The sequence below is a fragment of the Lampris incognitus genome, chromosome 15 (genome assembly GCF_029633865.1).
Source record: "Lampris incognitus isolate fLamInc1 chromosome 15, fLamInc1.hap2, whole genome shotgun sequence".
NCBI lineage: Eukaryota > Metazoa > Chordata > Actinopteri > Lampriformes > Lampridae > Lampris > Lampris incognitus.
The window spans coordinates 26,211,073-26,225,986 of NC_079225.1; the positions used below are offsets into that span (position 1 = coordinate 26,211,073).

A 14,914-nucleotide genomic window follows, 5' to 3' on the forward strand; every position below is an offset into this window, starting at 1 on the left:
ACAGCGATGACCTGAAATCTGTGACTCCGATCAAATGAAGGGGGACAAATAACTATTGCACAATTTATATATGTATGTGTATATATATGTGTATATATATATACACACACACATATGCTTTTTTGTCATTAAAGCGTATTTGTTTTCTATAACACTTTCGTAGTCTTCGCACGAATCATTCAACTAATAGGAAAGGAGTCGTGACTGGTGTGTTTACAATGTACCGATAAGTATTCATTACCGTTGGTTTGCGCTGATGTCTGTCCGTGTGGGGGAGGGGTGGGGTGGGGTGGGAGGGTCTGATATTAGTGGAGCTAAACCTACAGCAGTAAAATGGCTTTCTTCTCGATTACGCAGTGTAGACTCCATGTCACAAGCACGTTTCCGTCAGAGCCTCCAATTTGACTTAGCTACGTTTTCAGTAAAAGGCTGGAATCTGCATAGTTTGTCAAACAGCTAAAAAGAATTAACATTTTTTGTGAAAATAACAAACAACAACAACAACAACAACAACAAAAAGACAATTAAAACTGACAATATTAGGGGTTATTGCAAAAGGTAATTTCCCTCAAAACATATAGGACGCCCAGTGTGAAGCCCCTTATGACTCTTAGCCTACATTTTATTGTAAAACTTATCAAAACATTCACATATATATTTAATCAGATATCAACAATTAAAAAAAATTAATCATGAGTTTATTTGAGACCCCTGCAGGACCTAAAATGAAGGGGGTCATATCTGTGTAATGTTCTGATTTCATGTTGGACTTCGTATCAATGTTTTATGTTGGAGCGTTTAAGGCTGCTGGCCCGTCCCGCTTAGTTTCGCTTTCCCTCTCCTCGCCCCAGCCCGGCATCATTAGATGCAGAGGTTGATAAGGGCCGGTGACGTCAGAAACAGTCCAACATTGCCATCTAGTGGATATTACGCTTCACTGACGGCGCCCGCGGTGGGAGGCGTTTGCGAGGCCACGACACGTAAACGCTCCCTGAATGTAAACATAATCCGTCGGATTTCGAGCCATGTTTTATGTGATGATTTTAATAGTATCAGTTTGTTATAGGACATCCTGATAACATCAATACGATTAAAGTGAACGGCGAGACGTGTCCACTTCCTGTCCTGTTGCCACTGGAAGGAAAAAGACAGTGAAAGCCTCTGATGTCTCTCGTTATTAATGCTTGTGTCTGTGGCTGCATGAGCCATGTATCTGTGATGTGCATGTTAGCGATATACAGTCACACTTTTATTGAATATTAATCATTTCGTGCATTGGTATGATGTGTATGAGAGGGAGAAATATGAAAGAGCAAAAATCAGAAAGAACATAATGTGTGTGTGCGGCGTGACATAACTCAAAACCAGCTCTCTGGGGGACCCTGCTGCTGCATGGATTCTGTCCTACCAGCAGGCGACCATCTCCTGCCCCACTCATGGCCCTCATGCTCCTACAGGCATCATCTGCATTATTCATACTATCGCACACACGCACACACACACACACGAAGGCACATTCCCTCCTCCCGCCACATTATGATCTCCCTCAAATCACGCATGCAGGCACGTGCCAGCCACTTGCACTGAAACAGCCTCCGGCTCTGACACTATGTGCCCTCTCACCAAGGCTGAATAATAACAGAGACGGTTTATGCTCCACCAGGACGGTCTGTTCTGAATTGTCCCTGTCGTCATGTGTGTGAAGGGGGACCTCACAGAGATGCTGCACAATGTCTGCAGAAATACGACCGTCGTTTATCCGTTCAGCGCTGTTTCGTCGCGTTCCCTCTCACGGTGTTCCTTTCAACCGCACTTCCTCTCTGCGACCCTGCAGCCGCTGCTCGAATCTTCTCTCTCTCGCTCCCTCCATCCGCCCTCTTTTTCTCCCTGCTCCTCCGGAGCTCCAGCACTAGACACAAAGCAAAGGGCAGGAAGCTAATCCTGTTGTGTTGTGTGGGCCTTGTATTCTCCCACGCCGTCAGGCTCAGAGGGGGGATGAATTAGGAGGAAGATACGTGCCAGAGTATCCCCACCTCCACGTGTTGTTACAGACCAATTATTCTGAAATAACCATGTACACCTACGTTGCTTGCATGTAGTCATTACCTCCTTTCTTGCAAACAAGACCAACACCCTGGTTAAAATACAACAGCTATATTTAATGAAATATGATAAGTCCATTGTCATACAGCCGCTCATCTCTAGGTATGATACATTCAGTAGAAGATCTATTTATGTTACATAGCTTTGTCTTTTAGGTCATGTACACATATTAATTTCTTTTCTTTCTTTTTTTTGGCTCATTTATTTACAGGTTGATGAGTGGGCGTGTTTGTTTGTTGTTTTTTTTGCACACACAACAACACCAAGTGACAATGCAATATGGCTTCTAGTCTACGAGCAGAAATCTTAACAAAGAGGCAACAAAATGGGACTGAACCCTGACCCTTGACCTTTAGCTGCAGTCAGAATGAAGTTGCCCGGACACTGATCCCCGGTCAGTGTCTGGGAGTGAAGTGACCCCCATTACGTCATCAGCCCAGCTCGAGTGACACTGAGTCTGCTGTAGAAAGTTACGCAACATACAGGAGTTTTTAACAGATGAGGGACAAACAGTTCTGTCAGCGTAACGCCAGCCGATATTCACCATATAGTTCACCACTGACCAAATGGCATCTCAGAATATGCACATATTTCCATGACCGGCCATTTGATAATAAATGACTGTCAAGTGACATGTCAACAGAAGTCAGAAAAAATTATCGGAGCGCTCCGTGTGTGTGTGTGTGTGTGGGGGGGGGATTGGACAGAAAAATAAACAATTCAAAAATCCGACAGCAGCAGCAACAGAATAAAAAGAGCTGAATTATAAGATGCAATAGTGCAAATAAAGGCATCACCTATTACCTCCCACCACATACACCGACAGAGTCAACAAACATCAACAACGTAAGATTAACAGATAAGAAATCAACCATGAATGTACAAAACAGAAGTAAAATACTGGCACCGGCTTAGAATAAACATCTATAGGCTGCATTTGCCAAATGGCTTCAATGAGTGAAGGCAAGACCATGCAGGCAAGGAACAGAAAACTATTACAGTCGCACACACACGCACGCATGTGTACGCATGCACACACACACACACAGTGTTAATGTCCTCAGGGGTTCGTTCGTTTGGTCTCCTTTTGTTTTGTTTTTTGCAACTTAGTCCATCTTTCTTGTTTTTGAAACTTGTTTGACACAGTACCTGGACGGTTTGGAAGCAAAGCAAGAGGCGAGATTGAGATGGCTTGGACATGTGTGGAGGAGAGATGCTGGGTATATTGGGAGGAGGATGCTGAATATGGAGCTGCCAGGGAAGAGGAGAAGAGGAAGGCAAAAGAGGAGGTTTATGGATGTGGTGAGGGAGGACATGCAGGTGGCTGGTGTGACAGAGAAGATGAAGAGGACAGGAAGAAATGGAAACGGATGATCCGTTGTGGTGGTGGTGGTGGTGGAGAAGAAGAAGTTTGACAAAGTACGTGGAACTAATGCATTGCACAAAATGAAGATGAGGAGGTATAAATATGGTGTCTATGGGCATGGTGATCCAATTCTTCATCAAAACCATCAAGCAACTATCATTATCCCCATCATGGTCCAACTGAAGAGGATGGCTTTAGCACTGGAGCATATGTCTGCGATCTAAAACATTTTTCCTAGTCTTACATGCAAACGCTTACATGCACAGTTGGACCACAGTGACACATTTTTACCAAGGGTTAAAGTCAAACTAACAGTTTGCCCCCCATTCAAAAATCTGACATACTGACCTAGTTAAAACACTGATGCCTCTTATGAATTTCAGATTTTTTTTTTTAGCATTGACTCAAGGGACCTTCATGGGACAAGTTCACCATTCCATATCTTAAGTTTGGCCCAGAATTAAATACCAGCATTTTCAATAAACCAACCATACAATCACCCCTGTCACCTTTGTCTTCGTAAATAAATCAGCTTTCTGACCTCTGTACTACCTGTGCCCCTAATAGTTAAACTTCTCCTATGCTGAAATGCAACTAGCTTGTATGTTTGTGTATCCATGCACCATAAGGACAGAAAAGTACACTTTCTTTAGCCTATACATACCCCCCCCAAAATACACACACACACACACACACACACACATGCACACGTTTGCTGAATGACAAACGTGCACAGAACCACAAACGCTTGATGCCGTGCAGCCAGTCACAAAACTCAGAATGAACAGAGTACACTTTTTCTTTTTCAAAACACAGGGACGGTCCTATTGTTGCTTCGCATTGCGCAAGTCTCGAGCTTCACATAAAGCTCTGAGTTTGAGCCGATCCTCCCGTCTCGCCGTCTCGTCCTTTCGCCCTGCTTTCAGTGTGATCAACTCCTGCCGTAAAGACGAGGTGCATTCACACCAAGTGTGCGTGTTGAAAACCTTTACTGCTGAGAAAAGAAGGCAGAAACACAGAAGTGTTCTCTCGAAATCACATGGCTACATCTTTGTGCGGCTGTTCTGGCCTGAGGCACCAGCAAACAAACTGTGTCATAACAGTAAACTTAAAACAGGCCAGCACTGAAATAAATGGATTATCTACAAAGGATGAACGAAAGGGAGATTTTCATTGGCACGTACCAGCCATGCACTCTCTGAATATATATATATACCTACACCTATTCTATCTATTGCTAAGTGATTGTTCTACCCGCTCTCAATGGCTGAATGGCTGTGAAATGGGTGGCACAGTGGCTCAGTGGTTAGTGCTGTTGCTTCACAGCAAGAAGGTCCTGGGTTCGAACCCTGGGGTTGTCCAACCTTGGGGGTTATCCCAGGTTGTCCTCTGTGTGGAGTTTGCATGTTCTCCTCGTGTCTGCGGTGGGTTTTCTCCGGGTGCTCCAGTTTCCCCCACCCTCAAAATAAACATGCATGTTAGGGTTAATACTCCCGTCTGTGCCCCTGACCAAGGCAATGGGAAAAGAACTGGAGTTGGTCCCCGGGCACAGCATCAAGGAGGCAGCCCACTGCTCCTAGCTACACAGATCACAGCTAGGATGGGTTAATTTGCAGTAACTGAATTTCCCCAAGAGGATTAATAAAGGAAACTTAATTATAAATGTAAATAATCTATTTGGCCTGTTCATGGACCTATGATGCTCAGACAACCACATATAACGATAACCCATATGATGCTGTATAATAATGCCAGTGCAGCAGCTGATAATCACTGCTATCATGCCGTGCACGTGTTGCAGTCGTTGTAGAAACATTTTAATTAGTTTTCCTCTGAGGAAAAACAATAACATCTCATAATAAGACTTGCACTAGTTTCCTCGAAGACGTGTCGCCGTACCACACCATGCCTGCTGGCGATCCCGGAGGTAAGTATGTCTGCTATATTCATCGACAGGAGATGGAAACATGACACCCCAGTTTGTGGAGCCGGAAAAGCACCACGGGTATCCTCATACTGAAACTCGAGCAGAGAAGCGGAGGGCTCGGGGAGAGGATCAGTAAACGTTGGAGAATTCGGTCATCCCGTCAAATACAAACAAAGGGCTTTCACAGGAGGATCACTTGCAGTATTTTCCCTACATGGCAAAGGGGATATTGATACATTCACAGACTATCTATACTATGTAGACCCATATGTATATAACCTAATAGTCTTTCTATATTAGATCTGGGAATCAAATCAAATATATTTACACTGAAATGTATTCCTCCACATAATCCCTCTACAGTTCCCAAATATATCAATGCCATATCAATACAAGGAGTCCTATGTTGCACAAGTCAAGGAAGGGTTCAGTAAGTTAAAACACACACACACACACACACACACATACACACACACACAAGGTTAGGCGCTGTAGATGGCTATGGAGGACACAGGGGAGCCACACACGTGAAGACAGGTAGCAGTTGTGACTGCAGATGATGTCAGCCGAGTGGTGGAATTTCTCAGCAATGGTGTCGTTTACTCCTGATTTCTCCCGATTTCTCTTGTATTTTCTTGATCCCGACATCTCTTTTCTCTTCTTTCCACTGCTACTGGTTTGCTACCTCACTCTCTCTTCCCTCTCTTGGTAGTTCTGTATCTTTTAGTTGCTGTCTATCCCTTCGTAACCTTTCTCTTTATACTCAAGCTTCTCTGTCTTTCACTTCAGTTGCTCCTTTCCTTTATGGCACTGTGCAGATAACACCTCTGAGCCATTGACTTCTCCACTACAACAGCCAAATAAGACACCAAAATTACTCCCCAGTTATTCTCTACTCCAAAGAGGTAGGGGGCATGTGTTAAGGTTGGGTACAATTCCCACTCTGTGGTGTTTGCATGTGTGTGTGTAAGTGTTCTGTCAACACTTGAGCGGCTCAATTTCAGAGCACTCTGTGTCCATGTCTGAGTCGTACAGCGATTGGCCCGTGCGGTCGCTGTCAGGCGATGGCGGGTCCACGGGCGTGTGAGTGTGCGGTGTGTGTGTGTCATTCTGGAACGTGTCCGTGCGGGAGTAAAGGCCCAAATCAGGGAGCTTAGAGGCCGAGTAGCTGTCCTCTGTGGTGTCGTAACAGAAATCCTCCAAGTCCACAAACCACTCAGGCCAGAACCGTCGGCGAATCCGCTCACAGTACATGGCCAGGTTGATCAGCTCGCCTGTGAGAAGACGGAGAGCATAGCAGATAAGGAACTTGGATGTCATGTAATGCTGTTGATGAAAAAATCCTCAACCTTTGTCAACCCTTATTTTCCGATCTCTTACTGCCCGGAATGGTTTCCTAGCTTGCTTTGACATCTACCCTTCTGTATTCCTAAACCTGTCCAGCTGAACCTGCAGTACCCATGGATCTCTTGTCGTCTACCATTGAAAGGTTGACCTTCTCCTAAAAGGGGAGGTAATTCAAAAGAAGACTTGGCCTACCCTTCTCTACTAAAGAGCCTTTAAACATGTTAATGAATCCTCTCCCCCCCGAGAGGCACTGTTCTGCAGCCAACCCTGCACTCTGACCTCCAAGACAACCATCCTACAGGACTCAATAAACTATCACATTGTTGTTATCATCGAGCTGTGAGTGTACAGGAATCAGAGAGCAAGGCAGTCTTGCATGCTGCAGAGTTTTCATCACATTAAATAAGTCAGGCATACATATGCAAAGGTAAACAATATGCCTGCCACTGCCTTTCAATTCCAGTTCAAAATAAATATATTTTCTATGTCAGTGGCCCTGCAATGAAACCTCAGCCCTGTCTTTTTACATATTGGATAATGTCACCTGACTACAACATGTATTAAAGGTGATGTTCTCACCTTTAATGAGCTGCTCGGGCCGTGTTCCTGGTAGCGTCCACATGGCAGGGGCCAGGTGACTGAACACTGCAGCATCCACTGTGGAGACTTTAGAGCCCATCAGGTACTTCTTATCACCTGAGACAGCAAAGAGAAGAACGGGGATGTGAGTTAAGTTATACTATGTCGACAAAAGTACAGTCACTGAAATAGTGTTTTCTGTTTAGCCACTTTTCTTCTGCGTTTTACACAGAGCAGCTTGTGATGATGCAAGAGAAATTTCAAAGAACTCCCAACAGCCTATAGTAGAAACCCAAATTACGGCGGCTCAGTAGAAATGCCCTATTGTTTTGACTTTCAAAACATATTCATACAGGAGTTAAGCCCACAAATCATGACAAAGACAAACCATTTTTTGATCACGGCAATTTTTTGAGCCCGGTAATTTACTCTGAGCACAAAGTAGAAGGTATCAGGGATGAATTGATGCTTTTAGTGCTACAAAGAGTTTGACAGATGCAAGCACTATCTGTCCGTCACCAAACAACGTCTGCCTCTGCAGCGCTATTAACATCCTCTCAGATCTCTCTCTCTCCCTCCCGCTCTCTCTCGCTTTGATCCATTATAATGAATGGTCCTGGTTGTGTATTGAATGTGGATTGCTATGCTCACTTTTGACCAGAAGAGGCCAGCATTGTGCTACCCTTCATGTTCAATCAGCTCAAATCATTTCTGGTGACAGTCTTCATGTTACACATCCCGAAAGCTTTGAGAATGTTGCTTTTGAGGTAAATGAGGTTATTGTGCAGAAGATGCAAATTGAGACAGATTTAAATTTACAGGGCAGATGAAAGACCAAATTTGCTCTGCTGAAGGCTGTTACGGCATATGGGGGGAAAAATGTGTAATTTCAATGGATAAAACATTTCTTTCTATATACCAGCCCTTCCTCTTTACAGTTTATGAAATATAACTTGTTATGTTCACAAAATGAATTCTCATCATCAGGGTAACGCCTTTGCAAAATATAACTGACTGTCCATATTATGATCATATTGTTGTTGTTGTTGTTGTCAATGCAAATTGATTTACAATGCTGTATTTAACTATGGTCATGTCAACAAAGCTTCAATGAATTAAATCATTTGTTCATAATCCTTTCACATCATAATTCGCATAAAAGGCAAATAAATAACTCTTTATCCACTTTACCTAGCAGAGTGGCCAGTGTGCGCATGTCCTTCTCCATCAAGGCATAGACTTGCTCCTTTGAGAACCGTCCAATCCCGTGGCCATACATCTCCCGCTTGACGATCCCACCAGTCAGGTGACTCAGGATCCACTTGAGAAGGTCACTCAGCGGCCCGCTCACTGACAACATCTTCTGCGTCTCCTCCAGGTTGTCCACCCACTGACAGTAAGCGATGGTCCTTGGAAACATACAAACAAATGTAAATGGACACAGGCATATGCACACAATCCAAACTTGCTAATACCACTGCTGAAATTATTACTACCAATAAGAATGAAAATAATGATAATAAGAACTGCAAGAATAAAAAGAAAAATAAAAGAAAAAAGACATATACAAGACGGTCATTATGACCGTTTTGGATTTTCAAAGTTTAATAACGCTGTGTGGGGAAAAAAAAGATACGGACCTGCCGCTCCCTGATTTCCCCTAAAATTGCATATATTTGCATTAAAATTAGTTTTATATCAATCGCACAAAAAAAAGTTACGATAAGATCTACCTCAAACGACCATGGACGGTCAACATGACCGTCTCGTAATTTGCGTGTGATTGTGCGCGTCATATCACTATTTATGATGTGTTTTGGTCGCATCATTTCCTTCCCGAAGTTCATCGCTCTGTCCTAGGAAAAAAAAACTAGCGTTCTCCAGTGCAGAGAAATAGTCTAAATTTGATTTTTGATTATTGCCAACAACATGTCTGGTTACAGACGCCGTTATAGACGCACCATGACTACAACCGACGCGTTGCAGCATTTACAGGCGTTGGACAGCGGCCATTTTACATTGTTTAAAAAACAGTATTAAAGTGGTTAAAATGTTAATTTTGGTGTCAGTTAGTTTCATAACAGACACACTAACATATGTAATGCATTAATATCTAAATTGGGTATTTATCTTGACAGAATATAGAGTTTAAAAACCGGCGGTCATTTTGACCGCCCACGGTTGTTCTAGTAGCTTTTAAGTTCCAGTCGTTGCTTGGGACTGTTTCAATATTTATTTTCAGTTCTTTTTTTTTTTTACATTTCACATTTTATAAGCCTTGTTACGTTTGTAAGATTAGTAATATGTGTTTTCCGTTTAGTTTTTCAGGTAATATTTTCACTTTTTCAATTTTGCTATTCAAAGTTCGACCATGTCTCTCTGAAGTTTTAATTGTTTAAAAATAGCATTATTATAGTTGTTAAGATGTTAATTTTGGTGTCAGTTAGTTTCATAACAGACATACTAACATATGCAATGCATTAATATCTCAGCTGCATATTTATCTTGACAGAAAATAGATTTTAAAAATAGGCGGTGATTTTGACCACCCATGGTCGTTTTAGTTAGCAGTGAAATCCCGGCTGTTCTAGTGTCAACACAAAACTTCATGATATAAAAAAAAATCACCAAACAACTGCCAATCAATCTATACTATACAAAGTAAGCTGCAGGTTATCGGTTAAATGCAGCTTAATGGAAATGAGTTTTTGGTAGTATTGAAGGAGGATGAGGTTTTTGCCAGTATTTCATTGTTTGAACGTTTTGTGACCCTGATTGCAAATGTACAATCACATCCTTAGCCCAGTCCCTGAAATGGTAAAGAGATTTCTGTCTACAGGTGTAGGCCTATGCTCCATACAAAAAGTCCCGTCCTTACCAGTAGAAGTGCTCCTCCACCATCTTGGTGATGGCGCGGGACACGGCCTTCTCGTGCGGCGTCAGGCTTTTGTTGAGACTCACGCCGAGCTGCTCCTCCAGGAAGTCGATGATGAACTCAGTGCCACACACCTGCTCCCGGTTGTACTCAATCCATGGCATTTTCCCCTGCGGTGATAGTTTCCCATCAAAGTAGTTCTGGGGAGGAAGGAAAGGATTTGAGAGGAGGAAATTGGGAGTGTGTGAATGGGAGAAGAAAGAGAATAAGAAAGGCAGGGGACAAAGATAAGAGTGGTGGTCATGGAGGTGGGTAGGATGGAGAATAGGAAAGGGGAAAAAAGTCGGGCTTGAGTGAGTCAGGTCAATAACTGGTTAGAGATGAGAGAAAATTAAGAGATTTTCAATAGGTGGAAACTGAGAAAACTAGATAGAAGACATACAAGGGTACAGCATGGAGGAGGAGCAGGTAAGCGCTCTCTCTCTCTCTTCCTTTCATGTGTCCCCACACAAACCCTACCTGGTAGGGCAGGTCAACCATGCGGAGGTAGGTCTCCATTTTGAGGCAGAACGGGGACAGGGATGGGGCACCAGTCTTTGGCCTGGAAAACTGGTGAAGTATGATGGCATCCTTAGAGTCCAGCTCTTCTTCTTTCCTGAATCGAATAAGAATGACAAATCCACTGGATGACCAAAAGGGAACTTATGGGGGCTGATGTGGTATGAATATGAACTATACATAATTCAACAATGTGTCACGGGTGCAGTATGTATACTATACATAACATAAATACTTCAAAGTAAGGTTGATTTGCATCATATTCTCTTCAATGTATGATACTGAAACTTAATCTAATGTGGAAACACACAATTCAGATAAACCCAGATGAGGTTTATAAGGGGTTACGATCCCTACCTCCTTGGGGCACCAAACGGCTGTACTGGCCCAAATACTTGAGGGATCTGACTCCCTCATTCACTCACTCACTCTTGAGTTCTCTTTATCAATACCCTCTGATCCTTCCCACAGTGTCAGTCAAGATAAAGTAATGCATCACCGAGGGATGCTTTCTTACTAGAGATAGCAACTGTGGGAATTACATTTCGTATTGTGAATCTTATGCAATGTGTATTTGTTTTTCTTAGATCAAATCTAAGAATGCTGGAGATCCATATATAAAAACAAAAAAGATACGTCTTACAGGTTTAAGTGGTGTGCTTGCTAAGAATTACTGCAAACCTCAGCAATAATCATCTGACTACTTCTAACAAGAAACACTGAGCGCAGAAAGTTGTCATTTACCTTGAATGCAAGACAATTTTAAACTGTAATAATATTCCACTCAGTATCCGTTGCTCATCAACCTTTCATTTGCTTAGGAGCTAAACCATTTACGATCCATTTGGATATCAAGACTATACATATAGGCCACAAGTGAATGCAAACTGGATTTGCATCGTTTCCACTACATCATCCAACCGTGTAAAATGATTTCCAACCGAGGCATGTCAGCAGTTAACTGGCACACAGAGCTTCGAGGGAGGCCAAAGCAGGCACAAAGGGTGAATACAATGTCAAAACAATGTTGCATGATGGAATATGAGTGTGCCTTTAAATAGAGAGTACCTAAAATACTGGGTTGCATTTATACAGTCACACCGCCTGCACACGTGTGCAGAATTTAAAGGGCCATACCACTGTTTTTGCACGTTGTGGATCATTCCCTATAACGGCACAAATTACATTACTCCTGACCATTTTACAAAGGATACCGTAGTTTTTATTGTTTTGAATGTGTTTTTTTTTCTACCTTCCAGAGAGCCGTTGGTTTCTATTCATTTTTGCAAGGTATGAAAGCAGACTTGAAACTTGCTTGAGCTACTACTAGACAGCCTAACCCATCACAGTGAACATTTTGGCCCACTTTACTCGTCTTTCGTCAAAGCTACGTGGTTGAAATGCACAGACTGATCATAGAAAAACACCTCCCAGAACAAAACGCTGTTTCGTCTTTACGCATGCTCAATAACCCAGGTGAGGAACTCCAAGACCCCTTCAGAGGTCACTTAGGTGAGTGATGAAACCTATCGGTCAGTAAATGTATCCAGATGAAGTGATTCAACCTCCTTTGAAAAGGCTATTTTACGAACCAAACTCAAAGGTCCGTGACGTCTTCGTGGTGATGTGCATGTTTAGCTGCAGGAGCAGAGAGATTTAAAAGGGTTTAGCCCTGCTGAGATCGTCAGATAAGCAAAGGTGCTGTCCCCCCCCCGTGCAGAAATGCCCACAGACTGTAAAGAGGTCGTTTCCTATGCAGTATTAAGCGCATGCCTCGTCCGTGCACACTGATAGCATAAACCAAAGGAAACATAAACAGCATCATCTGAGGATCGACAAGCAAGAAAGGCGACGGTTTACAATGTCAATAAACAAGAGAAACGGTTTGAAGAAAGGGAAAAAAAGAGGACACACGCAGCCCTCACAAACTGTGCAGGACTAAAACAAACCCGGATTGACTCACCGCTGCGGCGCTGAGTGCATGGGACCTCATAGATCATATTATCCAGTGCCGATCGGGTTAATGGGCCTGTGCTGCAGGTAACGTGAGATGGGAGAATTTCAGCCATCCCCAAACAACTATTGTTATCAACAACAAGCGATAATAACGATGATAATAATATAGTCGTGGACCTTTTCCAGGAACTCCATTTCCCCTTTGCTCATTGCATTGAACGTTAAGGCGATTGGCTGTTTTCCCGATTGCTTTACATGACAGATTGATAAATGTCCGTTTTACTCCAGTTGCAGTGTTTTCCTACAGCAGAGCTGGAAGCACCGAGGGACGTGTTTGATTGTGTGTGTGTGTGTGTGTGTGTGTGTGTGTGTGTGTGTGTGTGTGTGTGTGTGTGTGTGTGTGTGTGTGTGTGTGTGTGTGTGTGTGTGTGTGTGTGTGTGTGTGTGTGTGTGTGTGTGTGTGGTGGGGGGGGGTCATAATAGAGCAGGCAGCGTTTCGACAACATCTTAACGTCCTTGAGCCATCGCCACGTTAAATTCACCGTCCATCCTTCGTTATGCATGCCTGTTCCAATAACAAGGGAACTGCCATGACCACCTCAAAACAATCAGCTCGGGCAAATCTGGAATTGGGAATTTCCCAATATCGCTTTAAGATGCATCTAAGCGTTGGCTCTAGTCAGCCAGTATATCTCAATACTTTAAAAGAGAGAGAAAGCGTCACGCCACTTTCCTAGTCACCCCTCTCTGTTCTTTCATTATAAACATGCCTCTCTGAACACTGAATCGCCTGCGAAATTGGGGGGGGGTTGTTACATCACAGCCCACCCACTCACGAATACTCATTCTCCACCCTCCAACCCGACCAGATTAAGTAACATGACATCTCATCGAAAATACAACCGAGCCTCACAATGTAAGAGAGGAGAACGGTTCCGAGAGGCAAACAGCGGCCTCGAAACAAGTCACTGACTGTGAACAAGTGCAATGCCCCCAATACGCAATGTCACCGTTAGACGGACGGGCCCCGTGTTGTCTTTCAGTACCTGATGACGAGCAGCTCATGGAGCAGATAGGCGGCGGCGGCCAGCAGGGCTCCGCCGGTCAGATACAGCGTCTTCCGCCACCACGAGTCGGAGCCCAGAGCCGACATGATCCCGCCGTAGTCCTGCAGTGGATAGGCGACGATGTACCCATAAAACGAAAGCTGCTCATCGGAGCCGAACAGGCCGAATGAGGAGGAGGAGAAGGAGCAGCTCCGGTTCCGGCCCAGATCAACCGCACACGACCGCGTCCATGCGAACCCGACGCGCCAGTACATTCTCTCTCTGACAGGCCTCTTTCCGCCTCGTTTTGGCAGGTTTGGGCATCATCAACGGGGGCTTCATGAGCGGCGGGGGGTCGCGGTGCGGGGTATGATGAGCAGAGGGGGACTGGCGAGGGGCATCTCGCCGCGCGTTTCGCCCCGCAGCGGGCTCGGCATCCTCCGCAGCCCGCGCCCGCGGTTGCCTTTCGCTCACCTTTTCTGTGTAGGCTGTGCACTGGAAGTGACGTCATGGAGACCGTACCTCTCCGTGCCGACTCGCGGGGGGGGGGCACACTTGGGCTGCTTTACTACATAGTAGTATAGTATGTATTATACTGTGTTCCAGGGTCCTGCTAGCATGCCAGTAAGGAGTCCTGTGTTGTTGGGGTCCTGTGGGCTCCTGTGGTCTCTTGTGATGAGGAAACCTGCGGTCCGGGTTTCGCTCCCACCGGAGTAGATTTCCACTGACCAATAAAAAAAAGAAAGATTACAAATCCAACATTGTTATTGAATTTTTTTTTGGAGGGGGGGCATATACTACAACGAACTTGGAAATCTGTAAAAACAAAAATCGATGTATAATCGTTGATAATCAGGAGTGAAAAGAGGCTGAACCACATCACATCTGAGTGGCACCGTTGCTCTAATGTTACGCAGTAGCTTTTTTTATTTATTTTTTTCACAAAATGTCCCATGGAGAATTCAAACCATTTCACACTAAGTAAGCAGCGCCACCATCAGAGGGCGTCCTGTCACGTCCTCCCCCTGTACTGGGTTATCCATCCATCCATTATCCAAACCGCTAGTCCTGCTCTCAGGGTCGCGGGGATGCTGGAGCCTATCCCAGCAGCCATTGGGCGGCAGGAGGGGAGACACCCTGGACAGGCCGCCAGGCCA

The 14,914-nt window shown here is 44.2% G+C and overlaps 1 protein-coding gene across 1 annotated transcript; it reads right to left on the minus strand.

Moving 5' to 3' along the window:
• Window positions 1-6,374: 6,374 nt before the first annotated feature.
• faxca (failed axon connections homolog, metaxin like GST domain containing a) lies at window positions 6,375-14,032 on the minus strand. The gene is made up of 6 exons (XM_056295061.1): window positions 13,758-14,032; window positions 10,717-10,852; window positions 10,201-10,397; window positions 8,514-8,731; window positions 7,323-7,439; window positions 6,375-6,670 (listed from the first exon to the last, which is right to left on the minus strand). The coding sequence occupies exons 1-6, from the start codon at window positions 14,030-14,032 to the stop codon at window positions 6,375-6,377; spliced, it is 1,239 nt and encodes a 412-aa protein (XP_056151036.1).
• Between the last annotated feature and the right edge of the window lie 882 nt (window positions 14,033-14,914).

What these genes read in the sequence shown, in the direction of transcription:
- faxca (XM_056295061.1), bottom strand. Translation starts at nt 14,032, where the DNA reads ATGTACTGGCGCGTCGGGTTCGCATGGACGCGGTCGTGTGCGGTTGAT. An exon ending in CATGAGCTGCTCGTCATCAG is followed by an intron (nt 10,853 to 13,757) that starts GTACTGAAAGAC and finishes TATTCGATTCAG; the next exon opens with GAAAGAAGAAGAGCTGGACT. An exon ending in GCCCGAGCAGCTCATTAAAG is followed by an intron (nt 6,671 to 7,322) that starts GTGAGAACATCA and finishes GTCTTCTCACAG; the next exon opens with GCGAGCTGATCAACCTGGCC.